This window comes from Ornithorhynchus anatinus, chromosome 16 (genome assembly GCF_004115215.2).
Source record: "Ornithorhynchus anatinus isolate Pmale09 chromosome 16, mOrnAna1.pri.v4, whole genome shotgun sequence".
NCBI classification, from domain to species: domain Eukaryota; kingdom Metazoa; phylum Chordata; class Mammalia; order Monotremata; family Ornithorhynchidae; genus Ornithorhynchus; species Ornithorhynchus anatinus.
In genome coordinates, this window is record NC_041743.1 from 9,637,126 (window position 1) to 9,655,735 (window position 18,610).

Below are 18,610 nucleotides of genomic sequence, written 5' to 3' on the forward strand. Positions count from 1 at the left end.
TGGAATGGATGAATGGGGACTGAATGGTTTTTCAGAAAAATGTTATGGGCAGCAGAGTGGAGAATTGACTGTGGACTGTGAGCTCGTTGTGGGCAGGGAATGTTGCTGTTTATTGTATTGTACTTTCCCAAGCGCTTAGTACAGTGCTCTGCACACAGGAATCACTCAGAAAATACGAGTGAATGAATGACTGAAGAAGGGAGAGACAGGCAGCAGAGAGGTCAGTGAGGAGGCTGATGCAGAAATCAAGGCAGGAAATGAAGACTGGCTCAGTGTTGTAGCAGTTTGGATGGAGAGGAAAAGGCAGATTCTAGCGATGTTGTGAAGGTAGAATTGACAGGATTTCATGACGGATTGAATGTGAGGGTGGAATGAGAGAAATGAGTTGATAATGCCAAGGTTATGGGCTTGTGAGATTGGGAAGATGGTGTTGTTAGAGTGATCAGAAAGTCAGGGGGAGGACAAGGTTTGGGCTGAAAGATGAGTTCTGTTTTGAAAAGAAGCTGTCTAGCTTTTGGATTAAATAAATCTTCATGTTTTATCTGCTGGAAATGGTTATTTCATTTTTCAAAAATTCTCCTGTCTGCTTCCTGTGGAAGATACACCAGACTGCATCTCTGCTCATTTATATCCTAAATTTAGGTGGTAACTCAAGTTGAGTGATGATGAATATCATGTAAAACCGATTTTTCTGAATAGAGTTTTATTCTTCAGGATGTTAGCCTTGAAAGTTTTGCATTAATCATTAATGAACCTGGCTCCACAACTTGTCTGTTGTATGGCCTTGAGCAAGTCACTTAACTTCTGTGTGCCTCAGTTACCTCTTCTATAAAATGGGGATTAAGACTGTGAGCCCCAAGTGGGACATGGACTGTGTCCAACCTGATGAGTTTGGATCTACCCCAGTGCTTAATATAGTGCCTGGTGTACAATAAGGCTTAACAAATGCCTTTAAAAAAAAAAAAACCCTCCACACACTGCTTTTGGAAAAAATGGAATTGTCTGTGCTGCAACCAGAATGGTTCAATTATTACCCCTTTTGTCATTTTTTGTGCTTTGATGATAGGAAGATGGAGGCAATCTTTTTATATGATAGAATCACTTGTGTAAACAATCTAAACTTCTTTCCATTAAGGAGAGTCCTCTAAATTATGGTGGTACATTAGTAACCATCCTGGGACTCTATCTCATATCAGAAAGGCACTCAAGAGGTTTCCACCATCTTATTAAAATTAATGTTGAAGTAATACTCATCGAAGTTTCAGATAGTGATCTGTAAATGGAAGTTGTCATAACCCCCTGTGTTTTCAGCATCCTGTTCTGCTGATTATAAGAGGGAGTTACACCACAGTTTTTTCACCTTTTGTTTGTAACAACTTAGTGTCTTTTTGGAGTCAAGTCCTATTTAGGTAGTCTTCAGATTTAGGACACAATTGGTTCCTGAAGACATTGTCTTTAATTTTTAGCCTCCCCCATTCCCTCCCCATTTCAGGCTTTTAAAATTGCTTTCCCATTCCTATTTGACTCCCATACATGCACAGCTCCACATCCCCATCTGCACCCCCAAAGCTTCATTGTAAAAGAGGTTAGTGCTGTAAAGCTAAAACTTTAAAACATTATATATGCTGTTTGTCATAACTCAAAAGTTACTAAAAATGAGGACTGTCTGAATAAAGCAGTGTATTGGCAGTATTAAAATGAGGTTGAAGGTGATTCTAGAAGTGGATTGTTCCTTTAAAATTTCACTTTTTGTGATTCCTGCCTAAGGATGCACCTGTCTGTGATAGTGGAGAGTGTGATGACCAGTTGTTTATCGAGGTCAGGTTTTTTGAAAGCGATGTGTGTTCTTATTCTGAATGTGATTTATGATTTCAGTTGACAAGAATAGCAGCTTGCTCTTCCTCTTCTGTATCTTGGCAGAGAAATGAGTGTAGTCCCAGCTTTCTCTCTCTCTCTGAACTTGACAATTACATGGCATCAATACTAAACACTGTCAAACCTTGGCCACATATCTGTCAGCATAGAGAAATTCTCTGTTACTTTGAATTCTTTGAAATCTTTGCCTGACGTATGTCAGAGTAAAGGAGACCTGTGGAAATAATTATCAGAATTCAAAAGCAAGATTCTTCTGCAGGTTTCTCATCTTAGTTGAGTGTGGTTCTCAGTTTAAAAATAGATGAGACTCAAATTAAGATTTAAATAATATTTTATTATTGGCTGGCTTGCTATAGCCCCAATCCTGACAGTGTGCAAAAAACCGTTGCTTTTCATGAACAATTTTAAACAGTAAGCTTGTTGTGGGCAGGGATCATGTCTACCAACTTGTACTGTGATTTTGGGAGCTTCCAAGAGCTTAATATAGTGCTCTGCACACAGTAAGCACTCAATAAATACCATTGATGAGAGATTTTGTGCTTAAACTAATATGCTGTTACAAAGAAATGAAACTTTATCAGTTTTAAATGTTTGGGTAGGATTGATTGTTCTACCCTTTCTTTCAAAGAGAATGTCAGATGTGAAGTCATAAAAAAAAACCCTCAAACCTTTCTATCAGGATTGGGGTAGACCCTAATTTTGATAAAACTCGACTCTATAAAGGTGATCATTTATAGGGAACCATTGGAGAGGAAATCAGTCCCTTCCTCTGTACAGTTGATGTAGTCAAATCCATATTAGTATCATTACCTGTTCTTTATGGATGCAGTGAGAATTGAGAAGCTTCTAAAAGTGCTTTAACTTTCTAGGAAAAATATACAGTCAACTTGTATCCACTTACTTCAGTGCAGGGGTTCTGTAAGAACACAACCTTTGAGTTATCATTCAATGAGAGAAATCATTCAGCCCTTTGGGATATTTGACGTGAGAACAGAGGAATAGCGTTTTGATCTGAGTCTTAATATTGAAGAACTTGAGACAAATTTCATTTGATAAGCATTTTCAGGATTAGCTAATTCTCAGGGGCTAATCCTCTAGAGCTTGATTTTTTTAAAGTATCCTTCCACATCATAAGCCTCCAGGAAAAAAATTACTAATTTTTTTGAGCCTGAAATTCATTTGTAACCTTTATGTATCTTGGAAGCTAATAATGAAAATCAGAGATGGAGGAAGGAAAGGATATCCTGAAAGCTAAATTACAAAAAGCTTGGAACAGTATTAGTTTAATGAAATTCATATTTTTAGAGACTAGGTGCACCTACTTTTCCCACAGAAATTGTTTGAGAAATTCAGTTGACATTTCTAAAGGACTTTGCATTCCAAAAAGTGCAGTGTGAATATTTGCTTGCGTTTGCAAAAAATCAAGAATGTTTGCAGTAGCATTTAGAATTAGAATGTGATTTGAGGAGAAGAATTTGGGATGTCAAATATTTAGCATTTTGCTGGACTGTGGTCTCCATAAATAATACATACATGAGGGTAATGTTCCTTATATTGGTACTCTGATCCAGTGTTGCCAGATTAAGCATCATGGCTTAGTGGAAAGAGCATGGGCCTGGGAGCCAAAGGACGTGGGTTCTAATCCTAGCTCCACCACTTGTCTGCTGTGCGACTTGGGCAAGCCACTTAACTTCTCTGTGCCTCAATTACCTCATCTATAAAATGGGGATTAAGGCTGTGAGCCCCATGTGGGACAAGCTGATTATCTTGTATCAAGATTTTTAACCACCAATTCGAATTCAGGTCTACTTGAAGCAGTCAGGTAACAAACATATGTAAAATGACACACAATCAAGTCCCATCACGTGACAGTAAGACAGGGCATTTTCTGGATTTATTTTTTCCCCACCAAAATGGCATGTCCACTTCTCTAGTGGAGCTCTGTTTGTCATTTCTCTCGGGCTGGGACAGTTACCTCTGGACCTCATGTGAGAGCAGTACCACACAAGCAGATTTATTACTTCTTTGCAAGAACTCAGTTCCAGGTACTAGTCAGCCAATTTGGGGTTGGCCAGTTGTGAAGGGAGGAATGAGGGGGGTAAAAAAAGGACAAGAGAAAGAGATTGCAAATTTGCCTAAGTATGATAAGACTCACCCACAAAGAGAACAACCCTAACAAGACAGTTTGTTTATGATATTCATTAATTGCACACTGTACCAGGCACAGTACTAAGCGCTGGAGTAGGTACAAGACAATTGGGTTTAACACAGTTCCTGTCCCCCACATAGGGCTCACCGTCTTAATCTCCATTTACATGTGAGATAACTGAGGCACAGATAAGTTAAGACTGGAGAGAAAGTTCTCACTGCTTAGAGAAAGATTCTAGTGAATTGACTCAAAGTTTGCATAACTGTATTACCAGGAGGTAACAGTGAATGCCAGACATGTCATAAGGAATACTGTTCTATTATTCATCTACCTCTTGGAGGGAGGCCAAGCAGTAAAAGAATGGTGAATTTTTTGTTCTTTTTCACCCAGTCCTTCATATTTTCTCTTGTTATTTGGTGGTTTGTTGGCATTAAGTTACACAAGATTGAATAAACTGTTCAACAGAAGGGAGAAGGGAAATAAGAGCATCTGATTCAGTTAAAGTTCATATTTCCTCAAGGAATCCTTCGATTTGTTTTTTCTTGATATTGCTTCAAAGAGCCAATAGAGTTGATTCTCCAGAGCAATATTTTTATTAGTTCTCATTTTGAAAACCTAGGTAATAGTGGATTAGAATTTCATGTGTTCTATTTTCTTTTTTCTAAGCCCTCAGCATCTAAGCCCTTCCTCATTGTATCTTTGTCTTTCAGTTACAGATGAGGACACAGTGAAGAGATATTTTGCCAAGTTTGAAGAGAAATTTTTCCAAACCTGTGAGAAGGAACTTGCCAAAATCAATACCTTCTATTCAGGTAAGCTGTCTTGTCTGAATTAAACATCATCATTCATATTTACATGGCCTAGTGGATAGAACATGGATCTGATCATCAGAAGGACGTGGGCTCTAATCCCTGCTCCACCACTTGTCTGTTGCATGACCTTGGCCAAGTCACTGAACTTCTATGTGCCTCAGTTAGCTCATCTGTTTTGGGAATTAAGACTGTGAGTCCTACATGGGCCATAGACTGTGTCCAACCTTGTAGGCATCCCAGCATTTAGAACAGTGCCTGCCTGACACATAGTAAGCACTTAACAAATGCCATTTAAAAAAATTAAAAACCCAATTCGGAATTGAGATTTGAACATTTTCAACAAGTTTCCATGGAAAACCCACTCTGGAGGCACCTATTGCCATGATGCTAAATGAGCGTGACAGTTTCCTTTTTGGGAACTTCTAAAACCCACCTCTAACTTGTTTAATTCCTGTGCTGCTAGAGGCTTCTGATAGCAAGGTGCTTTGGAAGCAACAAATATGTGAAAGGGTACTGGTTATTAGCCATATTCGGTTTCAGATGTAGATAGAAGTTAAATTAGCTGTAGCTCACATTGAGGGGTTGTAAGTAGAAAAAAAGATGAATTTATTTAATATGAACAGATTCCCCCAGCCTCCAAATACTATCAGTGACCAAGTCAGGAATAACAAATTATAGTCTCCAAAAAATAGTAGTAATACTGTAAGGTCCTTGTGGGAAGGGAACATATCTTATGTTTCTGTTGGACTTACCCAAGCATTTAGTAGAATGCTTTGCGATCAGTGCTAAATAACTGCCATTGCTGCTACGATTGAAAGTGATGACTTTTTTTTAAATATATAATATGGTTGGGAGGACCTCTTGAACTGGCATAGTTTAGGGACCCTGGAGGACAAAATCCAATCCTGGTTAGAGTGATGGATGCCATCTTTTAGAAGATATAGTTCAGGCCCTTGGTGTGTGGCTTCCCAGTTTAAGGACTTAGACTCATGGCTGTTTCATTGCTGCTGGTCCTAGTATAGTACTTGGAAGCCCTATGATTTCCTGGGAATGAAACATTATCTTTAGGTTTTTTGTTTTATCACTGTTGGTGCCATCTTCTTTAAACATTTTAATAGTACATTTCATTTTACTTGCATCCCAGGGCACTTAAAGTTAACATTTAAAAAATGTAAAAAATAAAAGCAAGAAATATTTGAAAATAATAGTGGTATTTTTAATTGGAACTGGCTGGTTTGAGCCACTTAAAGTGGTGCCCATTTTATATGATAAACTACTTGTTAAAAGGGTCTTGAGATCTACTCAGAAAACTGCTTCTGCCTTAGTACTATTTTTAAAAGGACCTCCATAGTTGCACTTGTGAAAGCTTTCCCCCTCATGGTCCATTTTTTGCTTGCATTTGATCCTACGCAGAACCATTCGAACTTGTGATATTAAAGGTAAGGCAAGCCAGATTCCCAGTCTGGTGCTGGGGTACACCGATGGTCCACTTGTAACTCTTAGGGGTCACTCTAGATCCCTCCACCATCATCACTGCCCGCACTGCCCTGCAGCTGCTTGTACTGCATTAATTGTGTCCCCTACTCGAAAAGGTTGGGAAAATTGTGGAAACATGATAGAGCTCCATTTGTGAGGGATGGGTTATGTGACTCTTGAGCATCCTGTGTGTTACATTGATTCTCATGATCTTTGGGTCCTGTGAAATGTTTAGAAGAGATTGACTTGTGGAGCAAAGAGCAGTTAATGTTTTAGGACTTTCATCTCCCACTGTTTACAAAATATAAATGTCTATCTTAAGCCACTCCATATGGGCAACTTTCCAGGAGCAGTTTTTGACTCATCTGTTGCCGAGAATTCCTAAGCCATGGCCGACTTTCAGGCCCCAGTTATACCGTTCTGTCCATATGGCCCGGCTGAGGGCATCCTAAGCTAAATGGATTCAGATTGTTATAGTCGCCAGACCATCTTTTGAGAGGTTGGATGCTGGGTCAGGAAGTAATGAGTAATATGAAGAATGTGATTGGCAGAAACACAATTTGGCCCTTGCTCTAGACAGTATCACTTTTCTCTTGAGCTAGCCTTTGCCAAAGTAGTCTCATTTAAGTTCTGCAGCTTCCAGATAGCAGGGCACATAAGGCGCCATAAACAACACAGGACAAATTTCAGCCTGTTACTACCTCTCCTCCCTTCCAGCTTCCCCTGTTTAGCAAATTGCTTAGCGGTCATCAAAGCAGGGTGTTTGAGGACAGATTCGTTCTCAGAGCATGCACTGGAGGCCTATCCTAGGTTGAGTAAGGGGTCTGTTTAGTGGTGAGAACCAATGTTTCTGACAGAGAAATGGAAGCATCCTATGTTCTTACCTATCCCCTTGGATGGATTATAATAAATCCATATTTAAATAAAATTGTCAGATTCGTAGCTGTAGCTTACCTCGAAGCGTCAACCAGTGCGGCCTAGGGGAAAGAGGACTGGGAGTCGGATGACTTAGGTTCTAATCTCAGTTCTGCCACTTGCCCACTGCGTGATCCTGGATCTTAACTTCTCTATACCTCGGTTTTCTCATCTGTATAATGGGAACTTTTAATAGCTGTTCTCCCTCCCCACTAGACAATGAGCAGCAACCATGTGGGTCAAAAACTGTCTGGTTTGATTGTACTGTATGTAACCTAGTGCTTAGCATGTTGTTTGCCCATAGTAAGAGCTTAATCAATCAGTGGTCTCTATTGAGTGCTTAGCTCCCTGCCCACAAAAAGCTTAAAGCCTGTTCTGGACTTTCCAGAATATGAAGGAATAACCTTTCACCCCTAACCTTACAGAGAAGTTGTATTTAGTTGCTCATTCTACCACTTACTCTAACCTACAAACTGCATGGGATTTCTATGGCTAAAGAATCAAGCATCTTAGTAAAAATATCCTCATCTTGAGGACTCTATCTGCACTTTATCTGAGACTAGTACATGTCAGTTAGTGGGACTACAGATCTTTCCCTTTCCCACATCCTCCCATATATACCAGACCACTACTCTCCCCACCTTCAAAGCCACTAAGCCACGAGAAGCAGCATGGCTTAGTGAAAAGAGCCCAGGCTTGGGAGTCAGAGGTTGTGGGGTCTAATCCCGACTTCTCCACTGTGTGACTCTGAGCAAGTCACTTAACTTCTCTGTGCCTCAGTTACCTCATCTGTAAAATGAGGTATCTATCCCAGTGCTTAAACAGTGCTTGGCACATAATAAGCACTCAACAAATACCATCATTATTATTATTATTATTATTAACCCTCTTCTTCAAGAGGCTTTCCCTGATTAAGCCCTCTTTTCCCCGACTCCATCTCCCTTCTTCATCGCCAATGCATATTGATCTGTTCTCTTTGAGCACTGGATAATCACCCCACCTTCAGCCCCACAACACTTAGGTACATATCTGTAGCTTATTTATATTAATAAATAAGCTGTAAGCTCTTTGAGGGCAGGGAACGTGACTACCAACTCTGTATTGTACTTTCCAAAGTGCTTATTAAAGAGCTCTGCACACAGTAAGATTTCAGTAAATACCATTAATTGATCACTGATTAATTGAAACCACTTAGAGCATCTTACCAGTGAAGTATGTATAAAGGCTGAGCTCCCACCAAGCACAAATTATTATTTTTTTTTAATTTAATGTGTGTCCCCTTCCTTACAAATGTATACCCTCCTGGGCCTGGCTGCCTTTTTTGAATGACTTTCCCTGTTGAAAAGTGATCCCTTCAGAACAGGAGGCGCAGCCTCAGCTTCCCATTCCTTCTTTTTCAAACACTCCTCCACTCCCTCTCCCAAATTGGAGAGAGCCTAGGTTGAGTTGGGCAGTGGGGACTAAGCTCATACTGAGGGCTGTGGTTGCAGGTCAGAAATGTTAGTGGAGGAGGCCTCTTCACTGGGTTCCAGTCTTTGATGGACCAGAGTATACATGAAGGGAAAAGAAAGACAATTCAGAAAGAAAGAGTATGAGGATGCAAGAAACAGGAAGGGAAAGAAGCTTTGGAGAGTTTGTGTGAGTGGAAGTGAAAGAGTGGATGATTGGGAGAAAGTGATTAGATGGGAGCTTCCAAGACACTGAAGATGAGATGCTAAAGTATCTGGTAGAGTGAATAGAAGGTAGTTTTTTGACTTTTAGAAGAGTGTGTTTATCCTTGATATTCCTGAATTTCAATATTTTCTGTGCCTTGGACCTTGTTTTTCCTCTCCTATCTTCTCCTTTCCTCTGCATTGGGAAAACCTGTCCAGTGCTCAGGCATAATGTAAGTTTTTTTTTAATTTTTCCCCCCCAAAAAGCACTAATTATAGCAATAGTGCTCATGTGGTGTGGGTATAGCTTTTGAGTTTTACAAAGCTTAAGGGAAGGAGCAAATGAGGGTACAGATGTCTGTACTAAAGCTCTACTCTGTCCTCCCCCACAGGAGCTGTAGAGCAGCCTTTCAGTTTTCCACTGGGCACTGGTTCAACTAAGGTGCCAGAGGAATAACAATGTGATGATGTTGCAAGTTAGGCAAATGCTTAGCTCTAAATTCCAGCACCAAAGACACCTGTCGGTTTGACCTTCAGAAGATCGCTAAAATCTTCCCTTTCCTCTCCATCCCAACTACTACCCTGTTAATCCATGCACGTATCCTATCCTGCCTTAATTATTGTATCAGCCTCCTTGCTGACCTCCTAGCCTCCTGTCTCTCCCTACTCCAGTCCATACTTCATTCTGCTGCCAAGATCATTTTTCTAAAAAATAGTTCAGTCATGTTTCCCCACTCCTCAAGAACCTCCGGTGGTTTCCCATTCACCTCTGAATGAAACAGAAACTCTTCACCATTGGCTTTAAAGCACTCAGTCACCTTGTCCCCTCCTACCTCACCTCACTTCTCTCCTACCACAACCCAGCCTGCACACTTCATTCCCCTAATGTTAATCTTCTCAGTCTACCTTGAGCTCATCTATCTGGCCTCCGACCTTTTGCCCAAGTCCTGACTCTGGCCTGGAATGCTCTTCCTCTTCGTATCCGACAGACAATTACTCCCCCCGCTTCAAAGCCTTATTGAAGGCCTGTCTTTTCTAAGAGGCCTTCCCTGACTCTAAGCCCTCTTTTCCTTTTCTTCCACTTCCTTTTGCATTACCCTGACTTGCTCCCTTTATTCACCACCCTCCCCGCCACCGCCGCACTGCACTTGAGTACATATCAGTAATTTGATTTATTTATATTAATGTCTGTCTTCCATTCTAAACTGTAAGCTCAACATGGGCAGGGAATGTGTACATTCCCAAATGCTTAGTACAGTGCTCTGCATACACACAGTAAGCACTCAGTATGCATGATTGACTGATTGACACCTGTAACTCTAACCCAAATCTTTGTCGTGGTTGCAGGACTCTCCAGGGGACCCCAGAGGATCTGAGGGGGAAATTGTGGCACCATCATCATCATTAGAGAAGCAGCATAACTTAATGGAAAGAGCATGACCCTGGGAGTCTCTCTGCCTCTTGTCTTCTGTATGAGCTTGGGCAAGTCACTTAATTTCTCTGTGCCTTTTACCTCATCTGTAAAATGGGGATTATATTTTTTAATGGTATTTGTTAAGCACGTACTATGTGACAGGCACTGTTCTAAGTGCTGGGGTAGATCCAAAGTAATCAAGTTGGACACAGTCCATGTCCTACCTGGGACTCATAGGCTTAATCCTCATTTTACAGATGGAGTAACTGAGGCACAGAAAAGTGAAGTGACTTCCTATGGGTCACCTAGCAGACAAGTAGCAGAACCCAGGTCCTCTGACTCCCGGGCCTGTGCTCTTTCCACTAGGACAGGATGCTTTCCCTACTCTGACTTACTGAGCTAAGGAAGATGTGAGAGTAGTGAGATCCATTTCTTCTAGTCAGTAGGCCATATTGTTTCCTTATTGCCATGTAGTTTTGCCATAACGTGCATTTTTATTATGCATTTTGGACAAAACATTGTTAGGGAATTAAGAAATGTTCTAATGATAACGTGCATCAGTCAGATGGAATATGATGTAATGTGCAGAGAAACAGTTTTTTGCACGAGTTTTCCATAATGCGGGGTTCATCAAGAATGTAACTCCCATGGGGATGAAGGAGAACTGAGTGTACTCTACTGTGTTCTACCTAATGTATGATCTCAGAGAGGCAAAAATAGCGCCTTAAGATTTTTCCCTTTCATGGGGTGATGAAGTAAAATAGGTCAGATTTTATTACCTTGAGGTAGGAATCACGTATACTAATTCAATTGTCCTTTCCTAAAATAAGCTTAGTATAGTGCTGTGTGCTGGGCCTTAGAGATCATTCTTTGGTACGAAATCATTCTCATTAAGGTGTTGTGAAAAAAATTAGGTAGAAATTACTATAAAATGCCCTAAATCCTTGTTGTAAGAGAGGTGTTAAATTAATCCCTCTTGCTTTAAAGGGACAGGCCAGGGAAATCAGAAAGTGGGTGCAAGGTAGTCATTTCTTCAATAGTAGTAATTGAGTGCTGCCACAGTTAATCTTCCTCTGAATACTCTGAAGAATGGAATGTCAGTACTGCAGCGGTCCTTTTACCCAGGATCTCTCTGACAGTATTCCTCTTCCTAGAAAAAGGTTAGTTCTCTGTAGTCACACACAGTGCACAGATGTTGTAAATATAATATTGAGTATCTCTCCACAGAGCTGAGATTGAAATTCTGAAGTTCCTCATGTCTAGACCTATGCTTAATCTTCTTGGGCACACTACCCCTTGGGAGAAATTTATTGATATTTTTCTTATTGATGTTTTTCATTAAAGCCAAACATCTGTCACAGTTAGCAAAAAGCCACAAAAGTAAATGCTCTAAAAATACATGAATATTTATGTGGACTTATTTGTTTTCAGAAGGAGGAAAACAGATCTGTGACATCTGTATAAAATATACTGGGCAGAACTTATTCCTTCATTCAATTATATTTATTGAGCGCTTACTGTGTGCAGAGCACTGTACTAAGGGTTTGGGAAGTACAATTCAGCAACAAAGAGAGACAAACCCTACCTATTAGTTATTGTTGGATTTGCAGGTGGTGATGTTGTTGATGGTGAAATTCAGTTCATCGTGCAAGTTTGAGCCCTACATGGGCTCAGGTCAGCCCAGCATCTTAGACCACATCTTTTCCAAAAACCTGGCTACAAAAAAAAAAAACAGTTTGGTTGTACATCAAACCAGAAGAGGCACAGCACCAGAACTGTAGGAGGACAGAAGTTGTAGTTCTGAAAATACAGCATATGCCACCTTGTGTGTGCATGTTGGGACATCTAGTCCTTTGTGTAAGTAATTACGGTTAGTGGCAGAGTGGAAAATGGCTCTGTAGTCACTGCCCTCCTGAGTTATATCAGTGTGTGGGCAGGGGTCTCGCCTTGGTTTGTTTTTCACTCTCAAGCATACAATAGAAGGCTTCGGCAGTCTGCAGCCAGCCGAACAAGAATATTGATTGATTGAGGGCAGTCTATGCTAGATCTTGTACTGTATACTTAAGTAGGCAGGCCCTTCACACAAAACAAAGGGCCGCTTGCAACCAAACCCCACTTAGCCTTCAGGGAAATGTTAGAAAATGAAAACTCCATGGCAAGGCCGATGGAGGTGAGGCATTGTGTATTTCTTGACCAAATGCACCACAGAAAGAGAAGGAAAGGGCTAAAATTTAAAATATCCCCCTTCCTCAACATCCTGTCCCTCCCAAACCCCTTTCCGTATTTTGCATCTGAACTGCAGTTGTTCAGTTCCTGCTGTGTAATTTATAGTAGCCACTTAAAAGAATCTTGCTTTAGGTTTTTGAAATGTGGGATCTAGCAGACTAGTTTTTGAAATTTTCTGGAACTCATACAGATCCTAGCCAACTTGTAAAATGTAGAGTCTTGTGGGGCTGTAGTTGTTATGGCTGAAAAGAACAGTATGTGATGGATAATTACACGGGGCACTCTAAAAGATTGTGCACCATCACAATTACCCTTTGAAATATTACCAGAGAAGCACTTGCTTCATGTATTTGTGACTCATAAAAATAAAACCCCAGATTTCAAAAGAAATCTATTTTTGACCTGTACTTAAATAAAACCAAATAATTACCCCTCAACCTTATGTATTTTTTAAGCCTGAAAAATCCGTGCCTTATTTCCTAGAGGAAAAACTAGCTAGGAAGAGAGGAGGTTAGGGATGTCGAATGGTTCATCCCAAACTTGTTCATTCATTCAGTCGTATTTATTGAGCACTTACTATGTTCAGAGCTCTGTACTAAGCACTTGGAATGTACAATTTGGCAATAATAATAATAATAATGTTGGTATTTGTTAAGCGCTTACTATGTGCCGAGCACTGTTCTAAGCGCTGGGGTAGACATAGGGGAATCAGGTTGTCCCACGTGGGGCTCACAGTCTTAATCCCCATTTTACAGATGAGGGAACTGAGGCACCGAGAAGTTAAGTGACTTGCCCACAGTCGCACAGCCGACAAGTGGCAGAGCTGGGATTCGAACTCATGAGCCCTGACTCCATAGCCCGTGCTCTTTCCACTGAGCCACGCTGGCAACAGATAGAGACAATCCCAGCCCAACAACAGGCTCACAGTCTAAACGACCTTGTTCCTCCAGGAATCCTGTTTCTACTGTTGGAGACAGAATTTGGGAAAGTGGATCATTAATCCGATCTCTATAGAAATTCTTATGTCCCTACATTTTTAGATTCAAACTTGCAAGGACCCTTTTTGATTTGCAGAACACTTGTTTGACTTGATGGTAAAGTCCTATCTGTCAGACTAGGTAGTCTGAGTTGGATTAATCAATTATATTAAGCACTGTACTAAGCACATAAGAGAGTACTGTAGAGGAAGTAGACATCTTCCCTGCCCACGAAGAACTTATCATCTAGTGGAGGAGATACACATAAAGGAATTTACAAGGAGTGCTCAGGTAGAGCAAACATGATCCCTGCTCATGAAGAACTTATCTAATGGAGGAGGTACACATAAAATAGTTTCCAAATAAGAGGAAACAGTGTTCAGTAGGTACAAAAGTGTGTTGAGAAGTTGTGAATGCAAATGTGGTAAGATGATGCATAAGGTCTCAAGTTGTATTGGGGGGATAAAACAAGGGAGAACAGAAATCAGTCAGGGAAAGTCTCCTGGACGTGATCTGATTTTAGAAGGGCTTTGAGGATAGACTGAGCTGTGGTCTGCTGGATTTGAAATGGGGAGACTTGTGAGGACCAATCTAGAAGAAGCAGCGTGGCCTAGTGGAAAAGAGCACAGGTTTGGGAATCACAAGGACCTGGGTTCTAACCCCTGGCTCCTCCACTTGTCTGCTCTATGACTTTGGGCCAGCCTCTTAACTATTCTGTGCTTTAGTTACCTCGGCTGTAAACTGTGCACCCTAAGTGGGACAGAGCTCTATGTGAGACGGGGATGGAGTCCAACCTGATTAACCTGTATCTACCCCAGGACTTAGTATAGTGCCTGACACATAGTAAGTGCTTATCAAATACATTAAAAAAAAAAGGAAAGAAAGAAAAAAGAATCAGGAGAATCCTGGCTCTGTCACTAGCCTGTTATACGACCATGGGCAAAGTCACTTAGCTTCTCTGTTTCCTCATCTGTGAAGGGGGATTAAATGCCTGTTGTCCCTTCCCCTTAAACTGGGACTTTGTCTGACCCGATTATCTTGAATCTACCGTATCGCTTAGGGTGGGCACTAGGCACCTAGTAAGTACCCAAATGCCACAAATATTATCATTTTATTATCATTATTATTACTAAGTGAGCAAGTGCAGAAGATGCAAGAGAAGGCACCAGGAGTTTAGTTTGAAGACTGCAAATTTGAATGTAGTAGAAGAGAGTGGATCAGTAGGAAGGAGCAAGCTGTTGGAACACCTTTAAGCCAGTAGTTTATCCTTGAAGCAGAAAGGAACTGGTGACCATTAAAGGATCTTGAGGTATGGGGAGACGTGCTGAATAATCTTTTAGGAAAATAATATGGGCAATAGTCAAGTAACAACTGAGGTTGTTCAAATAATTTCTTCTGCAACTAAAGATGCTGCTGCCTCTTCAGAAACCCATTGCCTGCTTTCACAGAACTTTATTTGGCTTGCGAAGGAGAGTTATTAAGATCACATCTCCTCCAAGAGGCCGTCCCTGATTAAGCCCTCTTTTCCCCAGCTCACTCTCCCTTCTGCGTCATCTGTGCACTTGGGTCTGTGACAATTGGACATCTGATATTTGCCCCATCCCCAAACCCCACAGCACTAATGTACATGTCTTTATTATAAATGACTTATTTATTCATATTAATGTCTGTCTCACCCTCTAGACCATTAGCTCGTTATGGGCAGGAAACATGTCTAGTAAATCTGTTGTATTGTAGGGAAGCAGTGTGATTCAGTGGAAAGAGCTTGGGCTTGGGAGTCAGAGGCCATGGGTTCGAATCCTGGCTCTACTTGCCAGCTGTGTGACTGTGGGCAAGTCACAACTTCTGTGCCCCAGGTCCCTCATCTGTAAAATGGGGATTAAGACTGTGAGCCTCACTTGGGACAACCTGATTACCCTGAACACTTAGAACAGTGCTCTGCACATAGTAAGTGCTTAACAAATACCAACATTATTATTATTTTTTGGCTTGAACTTAGTACAGTGCTGTGCACATAGTAAGCACTCAGTAAATACCATAGATTGATAACATGTGCTTGGTTTGATCCTCTAACGGTGGTGATGGTTTGAGATGAGACACCCACATTTTCAAGGTCAGTCCTTGTGACGTGTTTTAGAATTGTTTTTCTAAATTGTGTTCTTAAATTAATGCAGTAACTTGTGAAATCCGATGCAACACAAACAGTAAATATATTATGTTCAAAATGATTTTTATTTAGTCATATAACCCTCTAGCAGAGAAGAAAAAGTGTGCTAACAGGTCTCAGAGCACCAAATTAAGTAGGCTTATGTGGATATGTGAAGATCATTTTTTGTTGCACTATTGCAGCCAGAGAAGAAAAGAAGAAAAGTTGTTAGCCCATTGGTTTTTCCCCTGCCAGAGAGCCAGGCCTGAGAACTGCCCTATAAAGGCCTGAGATCTGTGACCTGAATGCCCTGGGCCCCTCCTAGGGCCAGACCAGTAGAGCCCAGAAGTGGTTAATGGGGTGGACTGCCCCTCAGTTAGACCTCTGTACTCATATCTGTGGACACATTTTTTTGGTTTGGGTGAGATATAGATGCCTCTTTGTTTCTCTGTTTATCAGCAGAATGTTTTGTTATACAGAGGAATCCTCAGGGGGATATGAATTACGTAGGAAGACACCAAAGGGATGAACATGGAAACTTGGCAAGCAGAGAGAGGACAGTCAGTTGTGAGATGTTAGTCTCAGCTTCCTTTTCCAGCAAGGTTATTTGGGGTTAAAAAGGATCCCAGGGCATTTATAGAAGATCGTAGGAAGACACAAGGGTGTGACGTACTACGTGGATGCAAGGTTAGTATAACCACTATATAAATTCTGTTGTACTCTCCCAAGGGCTTAGAACAGTACTCTGCACATAGGAAGCGCTCAATAAATACCATTGACTGACTGGCCGATAAAGCAGAGACATAGAAAATCAGCTGAATTTTTTCATTACTTAAATATTTAGTTTTGAAATTATTTTCTGAAAAAGGCAATAAAACTTTATACATATTATTGAATCAATCATTGGTATTTATTGTGTGTGTATGAGAAGCAGCATGGCTTAGTTGATAGAGCACAGGCCCAGGAGTCAGAAGGACCTGGGTTCCAATCCTGGCTTTGCCATATGTCTGCTGTGTGGCCTTGGGCAAGTCACTTAACTTTTCTGGGCCTCAGTTACCTCATCTGCAAAATGGGGATTAAGACTGTGAGTCCCAGGTGAGACAGGGACTACGTCCAAACCGATTAACTTGTATCAACCCCAGTGCTTAGAACTGTGCTTGGCACGTAGTAATCACTTAATAAGTACGATAATTGTTACTATTAATATTATTATTACTGCACACAGTATGCTGGACTAAGTGCTTGGGAGTGAGAGCAATAGAGTTGGGAGACGTGATACCTGCTGCAGGGAACTTACAATCTAGCGAGGGAGAAAGGCATTAAAATAAATTGCATATCATGAAGCAGCATTATATATGGATATTTTCATAAATGCTGTGGGAGTAGGGGAAGGAGAGCATCAAAGGGTTTAGGGGTTATGGCCAAAAGTGATGCAAAAGAGAGAGAGGAGTAATAATGGTAATTAAGTGCTTACTATGTTCCAGGCACTGTCTAAAGTGGGGAGATGAGAAATGACTCAGGAAAGGCTTCATGGAGGGGATATGATTTTAGAAGGCCTTTGAAGATGGGAGAGAGTGGTGGTCTTTCAAATAAGAAAGGGGATAAGTTCTAGGCAGGAGGGAGAGTGTGAGCAAGGGATAGGTGGCAAGAGACGTGAGATTGAAGCACAGTAAGCGGGTTAGTGTTTGAGGAGCGAAGTGTGTGGGCTGTGTTGTAATTGAGGAGTGAGAGAGAGAGAGAGAGACCTTCCCCAACTAAGCCCTCATTTCCTCTTCTCCCACTCCTTTTCTGGGTCACCCTTGCACTTGAATTAGCACCCTTTATTCAGCTCACCCTCAGGACTTATCTGTAAGTGATTTTAATGTCTCTCTTCCCCTCTAGACTGTAAGCTTATTATATAGGAAGGAATGTGTCTACCAGCTTGGTTATGATGTACTCTCCAGTGCTTAGTACAGTGTTCTGCACACAGTATGTGCTCAATAAATACCATTGATGATGATGATGATAATGATGGATGATCGATTGATGTAAATAACTCCTGTTTAGAGAACACAGTGTAGGAATGGATTTTTTTGTGACATATTCCTTGTAAACAGAGAGCAATCATCACTGCCAATGTCACAGCTGGTCATAATGGGTCCATACCTTAAAGTGTTCATTTTCTTCATACTTTTGCTTGAGGCATGGGATTGACAAAATACTGGAAACAAATTTCAAGATACAATAATTTTCCAATGCAGTGTTAGGAGATTGAGAAGAGAATGAAGGGTGAGCTGCAGGGATTGTGTGCACTTCATTTACCGTCTTAATGATCTGGCAAGCAAAATAGACCAAATGTTAATTAATTTTCTAGATAACTGTAAATCAGAGAGGTGTTACAGATGCCATTCATGCCAGATGGAATTGATAGCTTAGCCAGTAATCTAAGATACATGCATATCTCCGCTGATGAGAGGAGTCACATAAGTAGGAAGGTGCATGGCAACACAACTCCCTCCCTATGTGAATAGGAGAAGAGCAGAGAGGATGAGGTGTTGGAAAGAGAGGGGAAAGATGTTGGGACCTGGGGCTTAAACAGCCATCCTGAGCACCAGGTTTCAGGTTCAGGCAGTTGCCTTGAATCACGAGTCCTAAGCTGCCTTGAGTACTAAGCCTGCCACAGAGTCTAGGACTCATTCATTCATTCAATAGTATTTATTGAGTGCTTACTATGTGCAGAGCACTGTACTAAGCGCTTGGAATGAACAAGTCGGCAACAGATAGAGACAGTCCCTGCGGTTTGACGGGCTTACAGTCTAATTGGGGGAGACGGATAGACAAGAACAAGACTAGGAGTCAGTAGCTTCTCCACTCCAGAAATCACCCTTACAGCCCCCTGGCTTATGGTGGCAAGAGAGAGAGTGCCATGCCTCCAGGGCTCCACTACATCATCTGGAACTTGGCAGCAGGACCTGCACATTTTCTAGGG

General features: G+C 41.2%; 1 protein-coding gene across 3 annotated transcripts in view; it reads left to right on the forward strand.

Moving 5' to 3' along the window:
• XPR1 (xenotropic and polytropic retrovirus receptor 1) overlaps positions 1-18,610 on the forward strand; it is a 192,670-nt gene that overhangs the window by 126,505 nt on the left and 47,555 nt on the right. For 2 of the 3 annotated variants that reach the window (XM_007668955.2, XM_029081248.1), the window contains one exon: positions 4,735-4,836. In XM_007668955.2, coding sequence (XP_007667145.1) covers positions 4,735-4,836 — 102 coding nt within the window. The remainder of the gene's footprint in view (positions 1-4,734; positions 4,837-18,610) is intronic. The other variant, XM_029081249.1, reaches the window with a different exon arrangement.